At 35.3% G+C, this 16,329-nt stretch overlaps 1 protein-coding gene across 3 annotated transcripts in view; it reads left to right on the plus strand.

The window, feature by feature from the left end:
- Nucleotides 1-16,329, plus strand: part of LOC101897125 (klarsicht protein) — a 382,506-nt gene that overhangs the window by 290,417 nt on the left and 75,760 nt on the right. For 2 of the 3 annotated variants that reach the window (XM_059131584.1, XM_059131582.1), the window contains exons 6-7: nucleotides 4,899-5,324; nucleotides 8,966-10,429. In XM_059131584.1, coding sequence (XP_058987567.1) covers nucleotides 4,899-5,324; nucleotides 8,966-10,429 — 1,890 coding nt within the window. The remainder of the gene's footprint in view (nucleotides 1-4,898; nucleotides 5,325-8,965; nucleotides 10,430-16,329) is intronic. The other variant, XM_059131583.1, reaches the window with a different exon arrangement.

Here is a 16,329-nt window from a genome sequence, read left to right on the forward strand (position 1 = left end):
TAGAAGGAACTTCTTTTATGGATTTTTAGACGATTCCATTATGAAATGTTGCTAAACTCATCAAAATACCGAATATTGGTAGGTACCTGCATAGGCAATTTTCTGGCATAGAATGTAGGTTCCATTACGATCTAAACACGAAATTTGAAGCAACTTCTGTGAATAATCTTCTAAAATCTTTAAAATACCGAATGTTGGTAGGCACGGTCTTATGTAGGCTATATGAAGACGAGGACCTGCATACACTATTTTTGTCATAGGTTGCAGTATTACGAATTCTAAATACAAAAATTGAAATAACTCCGATGAATAATGTCCCTAAAATCGTCAAAATATCGGGGGTACCGTTGTATGTGGGTCATACTATATCGTGGACCTTTATAGACATTTCTCTTCCAGGGGGTAAAGTGCCTACAAAGAACTTCTAGTATGGATTTTTAGTCCATTCCATTGTAAAATGTAGCTAATCCCATCAAAATACCGAATATAGGGAGGTACCGTTATATGGGGGATGTACGATATCGTAGACCTATATCAACAATACTCATCCAAGGGGTAAATACTCAGAAGGAATTCCTTTTAGAAATTTTCAGAAATATCATTGAAAACTCAAATATACTAGAAATGGGAAGTTTATTACCCTTAAATGGGGGGCCATACAATATCGTGGGCCGATATAGCCCATCTTCGAACTTGACCTGCCTGTAGACAAAAGACTGATATTCATTCATTTAGACTTTAGCGTGATTACAACAGACGGACAGAGCTAAATCGTCTTAGAATTTTACGCTGATCAAGAATATGTGTCTAAAAATTATTTCCATACCATGTATGGTGGAGGGCATAAGAAGACTTCTTATTATCAGTGTAACTATAAAAATCTATGGGATCTTAGTTTACAGAAAATTTCTAATATATAAAGCTATATACATTCATTATTTTTATGTCCATATAAAAAATACTAATAATTAACATAAAAAATATTAAAACATTCACCAAATATTCTGTTAATACCGTTTAGCCTTGAGATTATCCGCTAGCACAGCAATTTGTATACTTCATAAAGATTTTTCATTGGCAGTCGACAGAAGGCGATTCTTTTTTTCAATGAATAACAAAAATAAATTCATAGTCCACAATTTATTTACCATAAATTTTATGTTTCAATTGAGATGCTTAGCAAATTTTTTGTTAAGCCTTAAAAGTCAAAGATGATGGACGAACACGTAAATAACATTTTTCATTGTAATTAAGAAAAAAAAAAAAAACATTCGGAAGTCTCTCTCAGATTCCAATTAGCTAAACACATATACACACATAGGCAAGGCATGGAAATGACTAAGTTTTTCCCATATTTCAACATCTCACACTTTGCCACGTCTCGGTGTAAGAAAAGAAAACTGAAGGTCAGTCTGCTTTTTTTAAGGGCCATTAAAGAGATTTTGTGTGGATGGAAATTTCAAAAGTTTTTCAGCAAAGTTGTTGTGTTTGCGCGTGTTTTTTTTTTTTGTCTGTGATTTTGTTTAGAATTTGTCATGATGCGTCAAAAACTTTTGATTAATGTTTCAAAAAATTACAAAAAAATTAGAAAAAAAAATAAAATGCTGAAGAGAATTAAGGAAAATATTTAAAATACAAATTTTAGTTTATTTATTTTTAATGATGTCATTGAAAGCACATGTTTTTTGAGAAGAAAAATAGGCAAATGTAAGTCAAGTTGGACGAATATAATTTTTTATGAAGTCTCAATATATAATCTGGGAATAGCTTAATGCTGCTATTTTTATGCCCTCAGGCTTATGGCCACATTTAATACGGCTAAAATGTGACTCATCGAAATAAGGGTTTTAGACCCTAAGTCTCTTTGGACCAAATCCGTTACAGGACATTTGGAATCGATCTACGGTTGTCCGTACGTCCGTCTGTATGTCTGTCTGGCTGGCTGGTGCGCACGATAAATCTCGAAGGGAGTATCCGATTCGGTCCAAACTTGGTACATCGTAATATTATTGTCAAATATAGATCGATTTCGGAGATGAGTAATATCGGTCTACTCCTTCTGGTACCTCCCATACAAAAGGTCAACATTTTTGAAATTATCATATAGAAAAAGAGGAAGTTTGTGGGAATCTAGCAAATCCTAATATTTTTATCAGCGCTAGGTCAGGTACAAAAATGGACAATATCGATCCACTCCAACAAGTACCTCCCACACAAAGGGTCAACATTTTAGATAATTATAACTCTTGTAAAATGTGAAATGAGAATCCGATTGTCTTTAAATTTCGCACATCTCAATATTTCTACCAATACAAAATCTGGTATAAAGAACGAATTGGACGGACCACTCCTTCTGGTACCTCCCCCTCAATGGGTCAAAATTTTGAATAACCATGAAGCTCATAAAACGAGAAATGAGTATCCGATTGCTTTCAAACTCGGCTCATCCCAATATTTCTACCAACACCAGATATAGTGTTAAGATGAAATATATCGGACCACGCCTTCTGGTATCATCCCCCAACGGGTCAAAATTTTGAATAACCTTGAACCTCATAAAACACGAAATGAGCATCCGATTGCTTTCAAACTCGGCACATCCCTTCTGCCAACACAAGATCTAGTGTGAAAATGGAATATATCGGACCACGCCATCTGGTACCTCCACACATCGGATCAGATTTTTATACCCTACACCACAAGGTGGTCAGGGTATTATGTCTTTGTGCATTTGTTTGTAACAGGCAGAAGGAAACGATATAGACCCATAGTTCCTTTTGATGATCTGCATAGAATCACATTCTGAGTCGATTTATGCATGTCCGTCCGTCTGTCCATGTATTTTTGTAAACAAAGTACAGGTCGCATTTATTGCCCGATCCAGATGAAATTTTGCAAAGATCATTTGTTTGGCCCAAGGACGAACCCTATTGAAATTGGAAATAATCGGTCAAAATTTAGATATAGCTCCCATATATATCTTCGTCCGATTTGCCTTTTATTGCACACCAAACGTGTAATATCAGCCCGAATTGTATGGAATTTTACATATACACCCAAATTAGGTCTGAAAATATGTGTGCCAAATTTGATGGAAATCGGTTCAGATATAGCTATAGCTCCCATATATAATGTTCATCCGATTTGTTATTTTTGTCCACCGCCGTCGTAATGTGCACTCTGCAACAACAATTTTTGGGGAAATATATCAAATGCAGCTCAGAAATATATTTGCTAAATTTTATCGAGGTCGGTTCAGATTTGGATATAGCTCCCATATATAACTTCGTCCGATTTACCTTTTATTGTGCACCAAACGTCTAATATTTGTCCAAATGGGATGGAATTTGGCACTTACGACCGAATTAAGTCTAGAAGCTAGTATGCCATATTTGATGGAAATCGGTTCAGATATAGCTATAGCTCCCATATATATTGTTCATCCGATTTGTTATTTTTGTCCACCGCCGCCGTAATATGCACTCCGTAACAACGATATTCAGGGAAATATATCAAATACAGCTCAGAAATATCTTTGCCTAATTTTATGGAGATCGGTTCAGATTTGGATATAGCTCCCATATATATCTTTATCCAAATGGGCAATACAATTCCGAATTTAAAAGATACAAATGTTTCGGATATTTAGTCCTTCGAACTTTAAGTTATAATTATAATGATAGCGTGTATGATTGTATTCTCCCATAAAAACTTTTAATTGTTATGTGTATCTCTACTAAATTAGCAAAGTGGTGTAGGGTATCATAAAGTCGGTCCCACCCGACTTTAGGACTTTCTTTACTGGTTGAATAATTATAACTGTCATAAATTGCGAAACAAGCATCCCATTCTTTTCAAATTTCACACATCCCGATATTTCTAATTAACATAAGATCTGGAGTGGATAGCACATTTCGGAACATTTCTTCTGGTACCTCCACCACAAAGGGGTTAACAATCAAATAACAAAAAGTCATCACATATCTCAATATTTTCTCCAAAGCTCGATCTGGTGTAAAGATCAAAGTTATCGCCCACATCTTCTGGTACCTTCTCCACAAAGGGTCATAATTTTTAATATTAATATATCGCATAACGATTCTTTTTTTAAGCTTGGTATATCTAAATATTTCCCTCAACCGCAGATTGGCCCATCCCTTCTCGTACCTCTCTAATGTTGCACCAAATGACCAATATAAGTCTAAATGGCCTGAATTTTGGTACACCCAACCGAATTCAGTCTAGAAGCAAGTACTTCAAATCTGGTGAAAATTGGTTCAGATATAGCTTAGCTCACATATATATGTTTCATCCGATTTGGTTTTTAAGTCCCTCATATTCGTAATATATAGTCGAAAACAATGATGTACCAGATATCTTATAGAGCTCGGAAATACCTTTGCCATTTTTTTGGTATATAGCTCCCATATGTATCCTTTATCCGATGTCAGTTTTTTTGTGCAACAATGGCTGAAGGAGGTATGATCTACTTCAAATAAATTCTTATAGAGCTCCGAAATTACTTTGCCAAATTTTATCAAGAACGGCAAAGATTTCAAGATTTATAGCTCCCATATGTATCCTCAATCCGATTTCAGGTTTTTGTGCAAATATGGCTAAAGGTGGTATGATCTACATCAAATAAATTCTTTTGTTACGGGAGCTGCATAGTGGTATAGGATATCATTTAGTCGGGTACTCGCCCGACTTTTGACTTTTCCGTACTTGTTAAAATTGGGACATTTTTGGACTTCTTTCTTATGTTTCCAAAATTTTCTAATAAAAATATAAATAAATAAAAAAATTCTGGAATCGAAGGCTTTATTAGAAGTTTATCATTCTTAAACTTGGCCATTAAAAACTAATGATTTTCTATCATTATTTTTTTTTAATTGCAGGACAATTTAACTAATGAAGACTTAGATAGCGAAGATATTGATGATTCGATTGATGACAGTACATCAGATGACAATTTGGATGATCATAATGCTGTTGATGGCGCCACTGAAGATGATTTAAATGATTTAGCTTCCGATTTGGAAAGTGACATAAGACATAATTCACTGTCATATAACGAAGATTTGCAACAGCAGCTGCAGCAGCAACAACTACATTCAGACAATTGCAACAGCGACATTAGCCATCAACATCATCGAATACATCAGCGGTGTTCCAGCAACACCAGTGACATCGACATCGACGAGGAAAAGCCAACATTAAACATTGTGTCGTCTCATCATCATCCGTCGCAGCAGCAGTTACAGCGTAACCATCACCAGGTACATCTTCTTCAAAAGGCTTCACGTGATTGTATTCAAACTAAGGTAAGATTTCGTAACCGAACCTGAATGATGTTGCATTCGTGTTACATTTTGTTATAACCCATATTGTACAGCAGCAATGTTGTTGTGAGACACAAAAAATAGCAAACAGATCCTCCGAAATGTAATTTATTTATGTCTTGTTTTTTTCCTTTTCCTATTACCAAACTTCAACTCCTCTCTAACTCCCACTCACTCTCTCGCTCTTCCTAACCTTAATCTATAACCAGCATAATTCCTATAAATATATTTGCAATCGTATGTATATTGTCCGTCCGTCCGTTTGTATGTTTGTTTGGCTGGCTGGCTGTCTGTCTCCTTTGGCAGTTACATTGATCATAGACAATACTAAATGCTGGCTGGCTATGAAATCTCCTCGTGAAAATCAGTAAGTAAGCCCAGCAAGATGAGATGTGCCAACCAGTCAGCCAGCCAGCCAACCAGCAGAAAGAAGTCCCACAAATAATGGCAATGCATTAAAGCTCTTTGAGATTGTCATTTATTTGGTGGTTGTGCATTTTTGCATTTTGCATTGGTCTGAAAAACAAATTGTGTCATGCCTGGCATTATATTTGCCTGCATGCCGACCTGGCTGCCTGCCTGCCAGCCAGTGTGCTGAAAATCTATTTAAGTTTTATCTGCCTGCCTCCAATAAACCAAAAAAAAACACATGAAATGCATGCAAAAGAAGTATTGTCAACTTTTTTCTATGATTTGTACTTATTTGGATTGTAAGCCATTTTAACAAGAAATGATGTAATGTTGTTGTATTTGTATTATTTATTTGTATTTTTTGTACTAAAAAACTAACCTAACCAAAAAAATAGGAAATTTAAATTTTAGAAGGGTTTTGTTGTTTGCCAAACAAAACAAAAAACAACAAAAAGTTGGCAACACTTGTTTGCCTTTCGGCGTTTAGGATAATTTTTTTTCCTGGCTAACGGTTTATCGATTGTTCCACATGTTTTACCCCATGCTGCCCGCACACAAAAACGTGGCATATGTTTTGTATGTCGGTCGATCGAGGAATTCGTATTTACAAATTGTCACGCGAATTGGAAACAGCAATACATATCTATAAGCGGCGGAAAATGTCCCATGTATATTGTATATTGGAGCGTGAGCATGAAACAGAGTTGCCATAAATAATTTAAAGGAGATCGTTAATATAGATTAATTGAAAAAAAAAAATAAAAGAATGTAACTATTTGAAGTTATGGAAAAAAAGGAAAATTGAAGTAAATTGTTTGCTTGAGAACCGATTACACATTATGTTAGGGACATATGTCAAGTGTTTTTTTCTTCATATTTTATATTTTAGAATTTTGTAGCATGCTTTAAGGAGCTCCCAAAAAAAAATGCGAAACTTGAAAGTATAGTAAAGGTATAACAATTATAGTAAAGCAAGACACTGGAGAAAATTATAGTTTTAAGTACTTATTTCCTTCAAGACCTCTAAATAATCCATTTAAATTTTTAAAACAAAAGACTCCATAAATTTTAATCGAATATAAACGATATATTTCCATAAATAAATATGTATTTTATTATACACTCAGCCATATGGCTAGAGAAGGGTATATATCATTTGATACGGTCAAAACGTGCCTCATCGAAATAACGGTTTTAGATCTTTGATCTCTTTGGACCAAATCCGTTTCAGGACATTTGGAAACGATCTAGCGATGCCCATCCGCCCGTCTGTCAGGCTGGTGCGCACGATAACTCTCGAAGGGAGTATTCAATTTGATCTTAACTTGGTACATCATTATATTACTATCAAACTTATAGATGGTACCTTCTGGTACCTTTGAGAGATGGTACCGTCTGGTAGCTTTCCCATAAAAGGTCGAAATTTTCAAAAAAAAAAATAAATATTTTACTGCATAGAAAGAGAAAAGATAATCCGATTTTGCTCCAACTTTGTGAATCCTAATACCGGCATCAGTGCTAGGTCAGGTGCGAAAATGGACAAATCGGTCTACTTCATCATGTACCTCCCCCCCAAATGATCAAAATTTTGAATAATCATAAGTCTTATAAAATCTGATGTAAGAGTCCGATTATCTACAAATTATTATATAGATGGTAGAAATCGGACCATTCCTTCTGGTACCTCCCCCACAAAGGGTCAAAGCTTTGAAATACCAATAAAATCATAAAATCCGAAATAGACACCTGGTTCTCTTTAAATTACACACATAACAATATTTTTGTTAACCCAAGGTCTGGCGTGAAGATGGAATATATCGGTCCACTCCTTCTGCTACCTCCCCCACAAAGCGTCAAATTTTTGAATATTCATGAAGCTCATAAAATGCCTAAATAATACACGATTCCATTCATATTTGGCACATCTCAATATTACTATCAACTCTATATCAGACCATTGCTTCTGGTACCTCCCCACAAAGGGTTAAAGTTTTCAATAAGCAAAACAATCATAAAATGCGAAATAAGCATCCGGTTCTCTTCATTTTTCACACATCCCATTATTTCTACTAACACAAGATCTTCTGTGAATGTGGGGTATGTCGGTTCACTTCTTCTGGCACCAACATATTGGATATCCATGAATATTATAAAACGCGAAATTCCAATTAAACTTGGTACATCTCAAAATTTCCATTAACATAATATCTGTTATACAGGTGGTAGAGATCGAATTATTCTTCTGGTATCTCCCACACAAAGAGTTCAAGATTTTGAAAACCAAAACGCTTAAAGAGAGCGAAATAAGCATCCAACTCCCTTCAGATTTCACACATCCAAACATTTTTGGTAACACAAGATTTGTTATGAAGATGATATATATCTGAATAAATATTTATTTAATAAAAATATTTCTCTCAACCAGAAATCTGAGATGAATACGGAATTTATCGCAATTTATGATTTCGCACAAAAATGGATATAAATGTGCGAGCTCCTTAAGTATGCTATAAAAATGCTGCAGTTAATTGTGCAAAAAGTCACTTTACATGTGACTCTAACATCATGTGTAATCTAGCCTTTACAAATTGGTGACAAGTTGGAACCGTAGATTCTGTTGACCAGTTCCATTTCTACTTAACTCGAGATATACATTTAGTATAATATTATGTATATATATTACTTTAAATGCCCTTTACTGAGTATGGTTCACAGATGGGAAAAGTAAAGTTCATGACTAAGTGCATACTTTTAGGCTCATATGAAAAAATAACGACTCGACCAAAAACCTGCAATAGAAGAATCGAAATTCGATTTTGGCATTAATTAATACTGCATTTGTACTTGTACCCAATTTTTAGAGATTTTAAAACCTATAGATTTGGCTATAAATCTGAAATGTCACATGGTGTCACTTCTAAACATACCTATCATACATTGGTCTGATTTCGACATTTCCATATAAGCCAAAAAGTATGCAACTATTTTTGAAGCACCGATCTACAATATATCCTTTACAAAGCAACTCTGTTTCATTTGCTCCTTCGTAGCGTTTTAGGAAAATCCAATACCATTTTAGATTTCCACATCCTCCTTTCAAATCCTTTTCGCCACACATATTCGATATATACAAATATATATATTTTTATAACATTATATTATTTGCAAAACACATCAAATTATATTTCCTTCCCCCATCAATGTCTGTCTAGCTTGACTTTGAAGACGAAGGTGACGACGAAGGAGAGGAAGACTACAACGATGATGATGAAGAATATCTTGATACAGATATAGACGAAATCGATTTTCCGCATCAAACGCAACAGCATCCGCGTAAACAACGCGGCTATACAAAACTTCTAGTCACCTTTGACCGCTCCACAGGTGGACGATCTTCTGCGGCTGGCAATCGTTACAAAACTAATCTAAGTTTAACCGATTTCGAAGCAGATTCAGAAAGTTCCGATTTAGAGACAATCCAGCAACGTATACGTAATCAGCGTGCCACCACGGCTAATGTTGGATGTGGTGGCAGTGGCAAGGGATTGTTAACAACGACCTATAAATACCTCATTGCAAACGGTAGTTTTTCACAAAACCAAGCAAAACGATACGCTCTTAGCAATACAATTACAAAGAGTGCAACAGCAAAAACATCGACTTTGGCTTGTGGTACTGGTACTGGTACCGATACAGATGCAAACGGCGAAGCGGTGCTGAAGCCGGCAATTGAAAATAACACCACTGAACTAGAAAGTTGTGAAATACATGCCATGCAAACTAAGGCAACCGATTTATTGGTGAACGCAACAACAATGGTGGCTAACGATCGTTTGCATTTGGCGCATCAGCAGCAGCAGCTGAAAGTTTTGCATCAGCAACAGCTACAGCTCCACAATCACCAGAGATTAACCCTTATGGCAATTACACAAAATGGCATGACAACAGGTTCAGCAGCAACCAACTCCTCCTCCACCTCGTCTGGTTCATCGTCGTCGTCCTCATCCTCAGGTGCTTTGTCCGGTTGTTCGATAAACGGTAGCAACAGTAATTCAAGTTCTACCAACGGCATTGTCGTCGACACCGCCATGCAACACAAGTTATCGACATCATCGGCGGCCAGCGACAACAACATCGGCAATCAACAACACCATCAGCAGAACAATCTTGCCAATGGCAGCTGTGGCGGCGGTGGTATTGGCATCGCTGGTATTGGCGGAACTTCTTCGGGTCTAACCATGAAGCAGAAAAACATTGCCATTATCTCGCCCAATAATAGTCACAATGGCACAAAGGCATCCCACCACCATCATCATCATCAACACCATAAGCTGAACAACAAATCGCCGACAGTGTTGCGCAAACACTACGAACACCATCATGCCGCTGATATTTCAAAATTCAATCGCTCAAATCGCAAATCGAAAAATTGTGCCATTTTCTATTTTAAGCATTTGGACACTGACAACGAGACCAACTACAGCAACAGTAATTGCGGTGATGATGTCCATGATGTTGTTGTTGGTGGTGGCGGCGGTGGTGGTGTCGTTAGAGAAGATGGCGATATGGCGAACCATGATGAAGATGATAATGGCAACATTGTTGTTGGTGGTGGACGATGTCGTCGTGGTGGAGCAGCACTCTCATCATCGGCCGCCTCCTCACACGCAAGTGATGTAAGTAGTGGTTGTTGTAGCAGAAGAAGAAAAGATGGAAAGAGAAGAGTAGTACTGTGAGAAACTATTGCAAACAAATCACATCCGCGATCATCTCACAAATGTAACGGCAAAATATATTGTTTCCTACTTTAAGGTGATGGTTATGTGGTGGTGATATTAGGTGTGTACGATAAGTCAATAATTTATATAAATTAATACAAATTAATAGAAAATGTTGTTCTCTAACTCACAAGCGAGCAAAGAGAGCAATTTTATTAATTAGTAAATCCAATAACTGGATTTTCTAAAAAAATCTCAGTATCATCAGCTGTTGCCGATACACAATTGTTTATATACATATCAAACTGTTTATATACATAAAAATGTTTATATACATCTACAAATGAAGGCCATAAAAATAAAACACCTCCAAAAAATCTCATTGCTATAGAGTGTATATTACGATTTTAAGAAAGCCTACTAAATATTAAAATCGGTTGAATCATATACTGGGTGGGATAAAAACTTGCAACAAAGTCAAACGCCATAATTTTTACATTTTTTTAAATTTTATTGAATAAAAGCAAAAAATGTCGGAAATAGCATCAAATCTTAGGATAAGTTTAGATTTGTTCGAATTGGTCACCTTTGGTACGAACTATGGCCTTCAAACGGCCAATGAAACCGTCACACGCTGCCCGAATGTTGCTCTGCCGTATTTTGGCCCATTCCCGGCGAAGCGCTTGCTTGAGATGATCAACACTTTGGTATTTTTTACTGCCAACCTTGCTTTCCAAAATACTCCAGACACAATACTCCAACGGATTGGTATCTGGAGATTTTAGTGGCCATTGTGCGAGGAACCCCATTTTGTAACCATTCTTGGGTGTCGCTTGCTGAGTGTGATGGTGCTGAGTCTCTGTTGGAATGTCCAAAGCCTGCGGCCAAAATGTTTTGCGTGTCCAAGGCTTTGATACACCCTCCAGAATATTTTCGCGATAATATTCGGCATTTGTTCTGACGCCACGCCGACTAATACGAGCGGAGAGCGAACATCGGCTGTTATGGCGGCTCACGCCATCACCATGGTCAGTGCTTGAGTTCTGGTGGCCAGCCGAAGGTGCACATTTTCAGCTGACACGATCATTTTGTTTGTTTACAAACTGCTGGACAACGAATGTTTTCTCATCGGAAAAAACCATATTCGGCAGTTCACCACTTTCGACCAAGCGATGCAACTCGTTAGCTCTTTTGAGTCTATTTTCTTTCTGTTGCGGTGTAAGTTCTTGCACTTTTTGGAATTTCAGTGGCTTAACCCCGAGCTCATTTTTCAATATTTGCCGAATGGAATATTGCGATATGTTCAGCTCACGAGCCATTTTTCGGCCACGGCGACGCGGGTTTCGATCAAGTCGCTTCTTTACTTTTCAAACTATATCTGCTGATGTAGCTGTTTTCTTCCGTCCACTTCCTTGACGTCGGGCTACGTACAAGTAGCACGGTAACGAGCGATGGTACGAGACACAAAAGATTTATTCACATTTAAATAGCCACCTGTGGTTTTCAAGCCAAATATATATAGAAATCACACTATCGCGCTTGAATTCCATCACGAATAACTTTTTTTCTGGAAGATTCTCTCCAAATTGCTTTTGTAGAATTGTAAACAATATAATGAGCTGTCACTGGAATAATTATAACAGCTGTAGCTGAAGTTGGTTGCAGTTTTTTTCATCTCACCCTGTATGTGCAATATAATATATGTTTGTTATATTGCATTGTACAGTATATATTTCAAAAAGTATAGCGTTTCGTTTAAGTTTAAAATTTGTTGGGCGCGCCTAAAAGTCTACTTCAAAATTGGTAATCTAACAAATGTTAAAAAATCACTTTACATGTGACTCTAACACGATGTGGAATCTAGCCTTAAGTAGCTATACATGTAGACTTTTAATTTAAAGGATTTCAAATCTCAACAGCGTAAAATCTATTCATTGTAAAATTGTTGTCTATCGAAGTTTCCTGACCGGCCTTTAATCAAAATCAATGAAAAGTCGATTTTTATATAAATATATAATAATATCGTAATAATTACTTCATAATTTCTACCTTCTTACACGAAATTTTAAATATCAATGACACACCACCCTATTGTATGGAAACAATATTCAATGCCATTTTTTATTTATTTCTCCCTCTATATTTTGAGCCTATTGGTTATGGGGCTAGATCTTAAATCATAGACATTTGTGTTTCTTAAATAAATAATACCACCCATCATATCTGTACTCACATCTATATCCCTGTGGCATTGTCGTCTATTCTCTCTAGAGATCTCTCTCTCTCTCTCTCTGGTTTATATTGGCAATGCTGCAGCTATTATTGGTACTTGGTGTGGATCGGATCTCGGTCTCATTTTGGTGTGTCCCTGCCGTTGGTTTGGCACTATGTGACACTGAAATGATGACGCATATGCTCCATATTTTATCATTCATCTGTTGGTTTTTTGTCATCTACGTCGTAGTCGTTGCTGTATTGTGTGATGGCAATGTCTTACATTTACATAGTTTTTTATTCGTTTTTTCGTCATCATCATCGTCATCGTTATTATCATAATCATCATCAGTATTATTGTGTGTGTGTGTGTGTTGTGTGGTATATTGAGGTTTTAGTTTGTATTTCCTGGTTTTGTGGTAAGATTCATCACCCGGTACCTGGTTGTGGAACATTCGCATTTTGTCATATAATTTGTGTTTTTGCCGTTGTAACTTTTTATGTTGGGCCTCTAATTTTTTTCTTGATTCATGTCCCTAGAAATAAAGTGAAAAAAAAACTATTTCATTCATTTATTTGTCTGAAATGTGGTTGGTGTTTGGCTTCTTTGGCAAGGTTTCTTCTGTCAAGATATTCCTCTGGCAATTGTCGGTTATTATAGTTTTTTGTTTTATCTGTAATCTTTTTTGTGTGTTGGATTTTTATTTTTGTAATAATGGGTCATTATGTTTGTATTTGTATTTTTTTGATATTGCATGATATAATTTATTAACATAATTTTCTTTTGATTTATTTGTTGTTTTTTATATTTCGTTTGATGTATTATATTTTTTTTTAACTGATACATTGATCTACTAACCCAGCTTGACAGGAAATCATTCCCAGAAAGAAAAAAAAAACGAAAACAAAAACTATCAATTAAATATTTTCAATTTTTAAAATAAAATGAAGTAATTCAAAAATAAATAAAGTAGAGATGGTCATTTGCATTTCTTTTTCCAAGAGGTTAAATATTCCTTTTTAATAATAAATAATAATTAATAATATTAATTTATAATAAATAATAATAAAGTAAGGAAATCAGATTATACATTTGTTCGAATAGTTTGTTTACGAAATGTTTTTTATATACGAAATGGAAAGGTTAAACCTACGGTTGACAAATAATTTCGTCTGTTTTTTTTTTTTCATCTGTTTCAAATAACTCATTCTCGGCAAACAATTGATAGACCGATTACAAAGTAATTAGTAAAGGTGGCACAGAGTATCTATTTCGAACTACAAAACCGACCAAAAACACTAATTGCTAAATAATAAGGCTCTTTAACATTATTTTTCCGCTTCTCTCAAAATTTAAACTAAAAAACATTTAGTGTTGTGGAATAAATTCATTTATAATAGAAATATAGTATATCTCATGTTAGCATGAAAATTGCTTGGATGCGCTTAAAAATATGCTATAAAACGCCGTAGTTGCCTCAAGCGGTTTAGGTGAATTTCAGTTCAGTTTTGCCACACGATGCATTCAAGCCCATTCAACTTATTTTGTACGTTTCCAATTCTTAGTTGAAAAAAATTTTGGTACCACAAAAAAAAAAAAATAACAACAGGAAATAACCCCCAAATTTTGAAAGATAAAAATAGAAGACGTCTTAAACTTTACATCGGGAAAATTCTCCACTCTTCCATATTCTTTGAAGTTTTCGGAATAGAAATCCTTGATATCTGTGAATTTTAGGTATACAGTGTCTTCGGCAATATTACTGAAATCAATTACTTTGGTCGAACATTTTAACCCTTAAGCGGGACAGCAAAGTGTTTTTTTGGCATTTTTTAAATATGCCTAAAAACTGTTTTTAAATGGAATCGTAGCAAGTCAAAATATTCTACAAAATTTTGTATCATAAAATTCTACTAATAATCCCAGAAGACACCAAAACTCTAAACCTCACCAAATCGAGAAGGGAAAATGTTATTAAAAAAAAGAAAACCTTAAAAGGTGTTAGTCGTTTGGGCCGACAAACGCATACCCTCAGTCAATGTTCGATTAATTAAATAGGTTGCTAGAATAGGATGCTTATTTCTCTTTTTGAGAGCGTTTTGTTTTTCAAAATCCGAAACCCTATGTGTGGGAGAACAAATGGTTCGATCTCTACCATCCTTGTAACAGATCTTGTGTTGATGGAAATTTTGAGATGTACCAAGTCTGATGAAATCAGATGTATCCCATATATATCCAATCTTCACACCAGATCTTTGGTTATTAAAAATACTGTGATGGGTGTAATTTGAAGAGAGTCGGATGCTTATTTGGGGTTTTTCGTATTTCTTATTCAAAACATTCAAAACATTTGTGGGGAGGAAATGGTCCGATGTCCATCATCTTTAAAAAAGATCTTGTATTGAAGAAGTGGACCGATATATTCCATCTTCACACCAGATCTTGCGTTAGCAAAAATATTGTTATGTGTGTAATTAAAGGAGAACCAGATGCCTATTTCGGATTTTTTCGGATCATTTTTGTTATTCAAGACTTTGACCCTTTGTGGGGGAGGTACCAAAAGCAATGGTCCGATCTATACCATCCTTATAACATATCTTGTGTTGATGGAAATATTAAGATGTGTCAAGTCTGTATGGAATCATTATCCTTCCCCCTTTTTGTGCAGTAAATTATTTTCTTGAAAATGTTGACATTTTGTGGGGGAGGTACCAGAAGTAGTGGACAGATATCGCCCATCTCCGAACTCGATCTAAGTTTGACAATAATATTACGATGTACTAAGTTTGAAACAAATCGGGTACTCCTTTCGAGAGTTATAGACAGGCGGATGGAAGGACGGACATCGCTACATCGACTCCAAATGTCCTGAAACGGATTTGGTGATAGAGAGACATAGGGTCTAAAACCGTTATTTTGATGAGACACGCTTTGGTCGTATCAAGTGATATATACCCTCTCTAGCCATATGACTGAGGGTATAATAATATGGAAGAGAGCAAATCTTAACCTCTCTATTTAGGCATAGCGATTTTTAATGGTGAATTTTCAGTTGCACTCATACACTCTCAATTTAGTTATGCATATCCCTGATTTAGGCTACTTTCCGTTTCATAATCTGCTGGATTTTCCTGTTATTATTGAAAAAAATCGAATTTTGTAACACAGTGTAATTGAGGGCAATTTTACCAAAAAAAAAATGGACATCGTCCTGACCAATTTTAATTTCAAAATCATCTTTAGATTTTTTTTTAAACCTTTATTGGTTTCTATTTGCTTGAGTATAGAAAAGAAAACTTCACTTGAAATTAATTTTGCATAAACTTAACTTTCAAATTTGAAACGGTATAAAAATCCCAAACCCATGTAATTAATTTAAATTGATAAAAAATACAACAATTGTGCGATTTTCGTTTTTTTTTTTTCGCTGTTAAGAGTGAAAAAAAAATCCCAATTTAATTTGATTTTCTCGCAAAGTCATAAAACGAAAAGAGAAAAATACCATAGATATTTGATTTGAAAATTAAATTTAAACACTCTTCACCATTAAATTAATTGGCAATTATCAATTTTAATAAAAATTCATTCATAATGATATTTGTTTTTAAAGTTAATGGTTTGGGGAATTGAAATTCACAATCAA

This window comes from Musca domestica, unplaced genomic scaffold (assembly GCF_030504385.1).
Source record: "Musca domestica strain aabys unplaced genomic scaffold, Musca_domestica.polishedcontigs.V.1.1 9, whole genome shotgun sequence".
NCBI classification, from domain to species: domain Eukaryota; kingdom Metazoa; phylum Arthropoda; class Insecta; order Diptera; family Muscidae; genus Musca; species Musca domestica.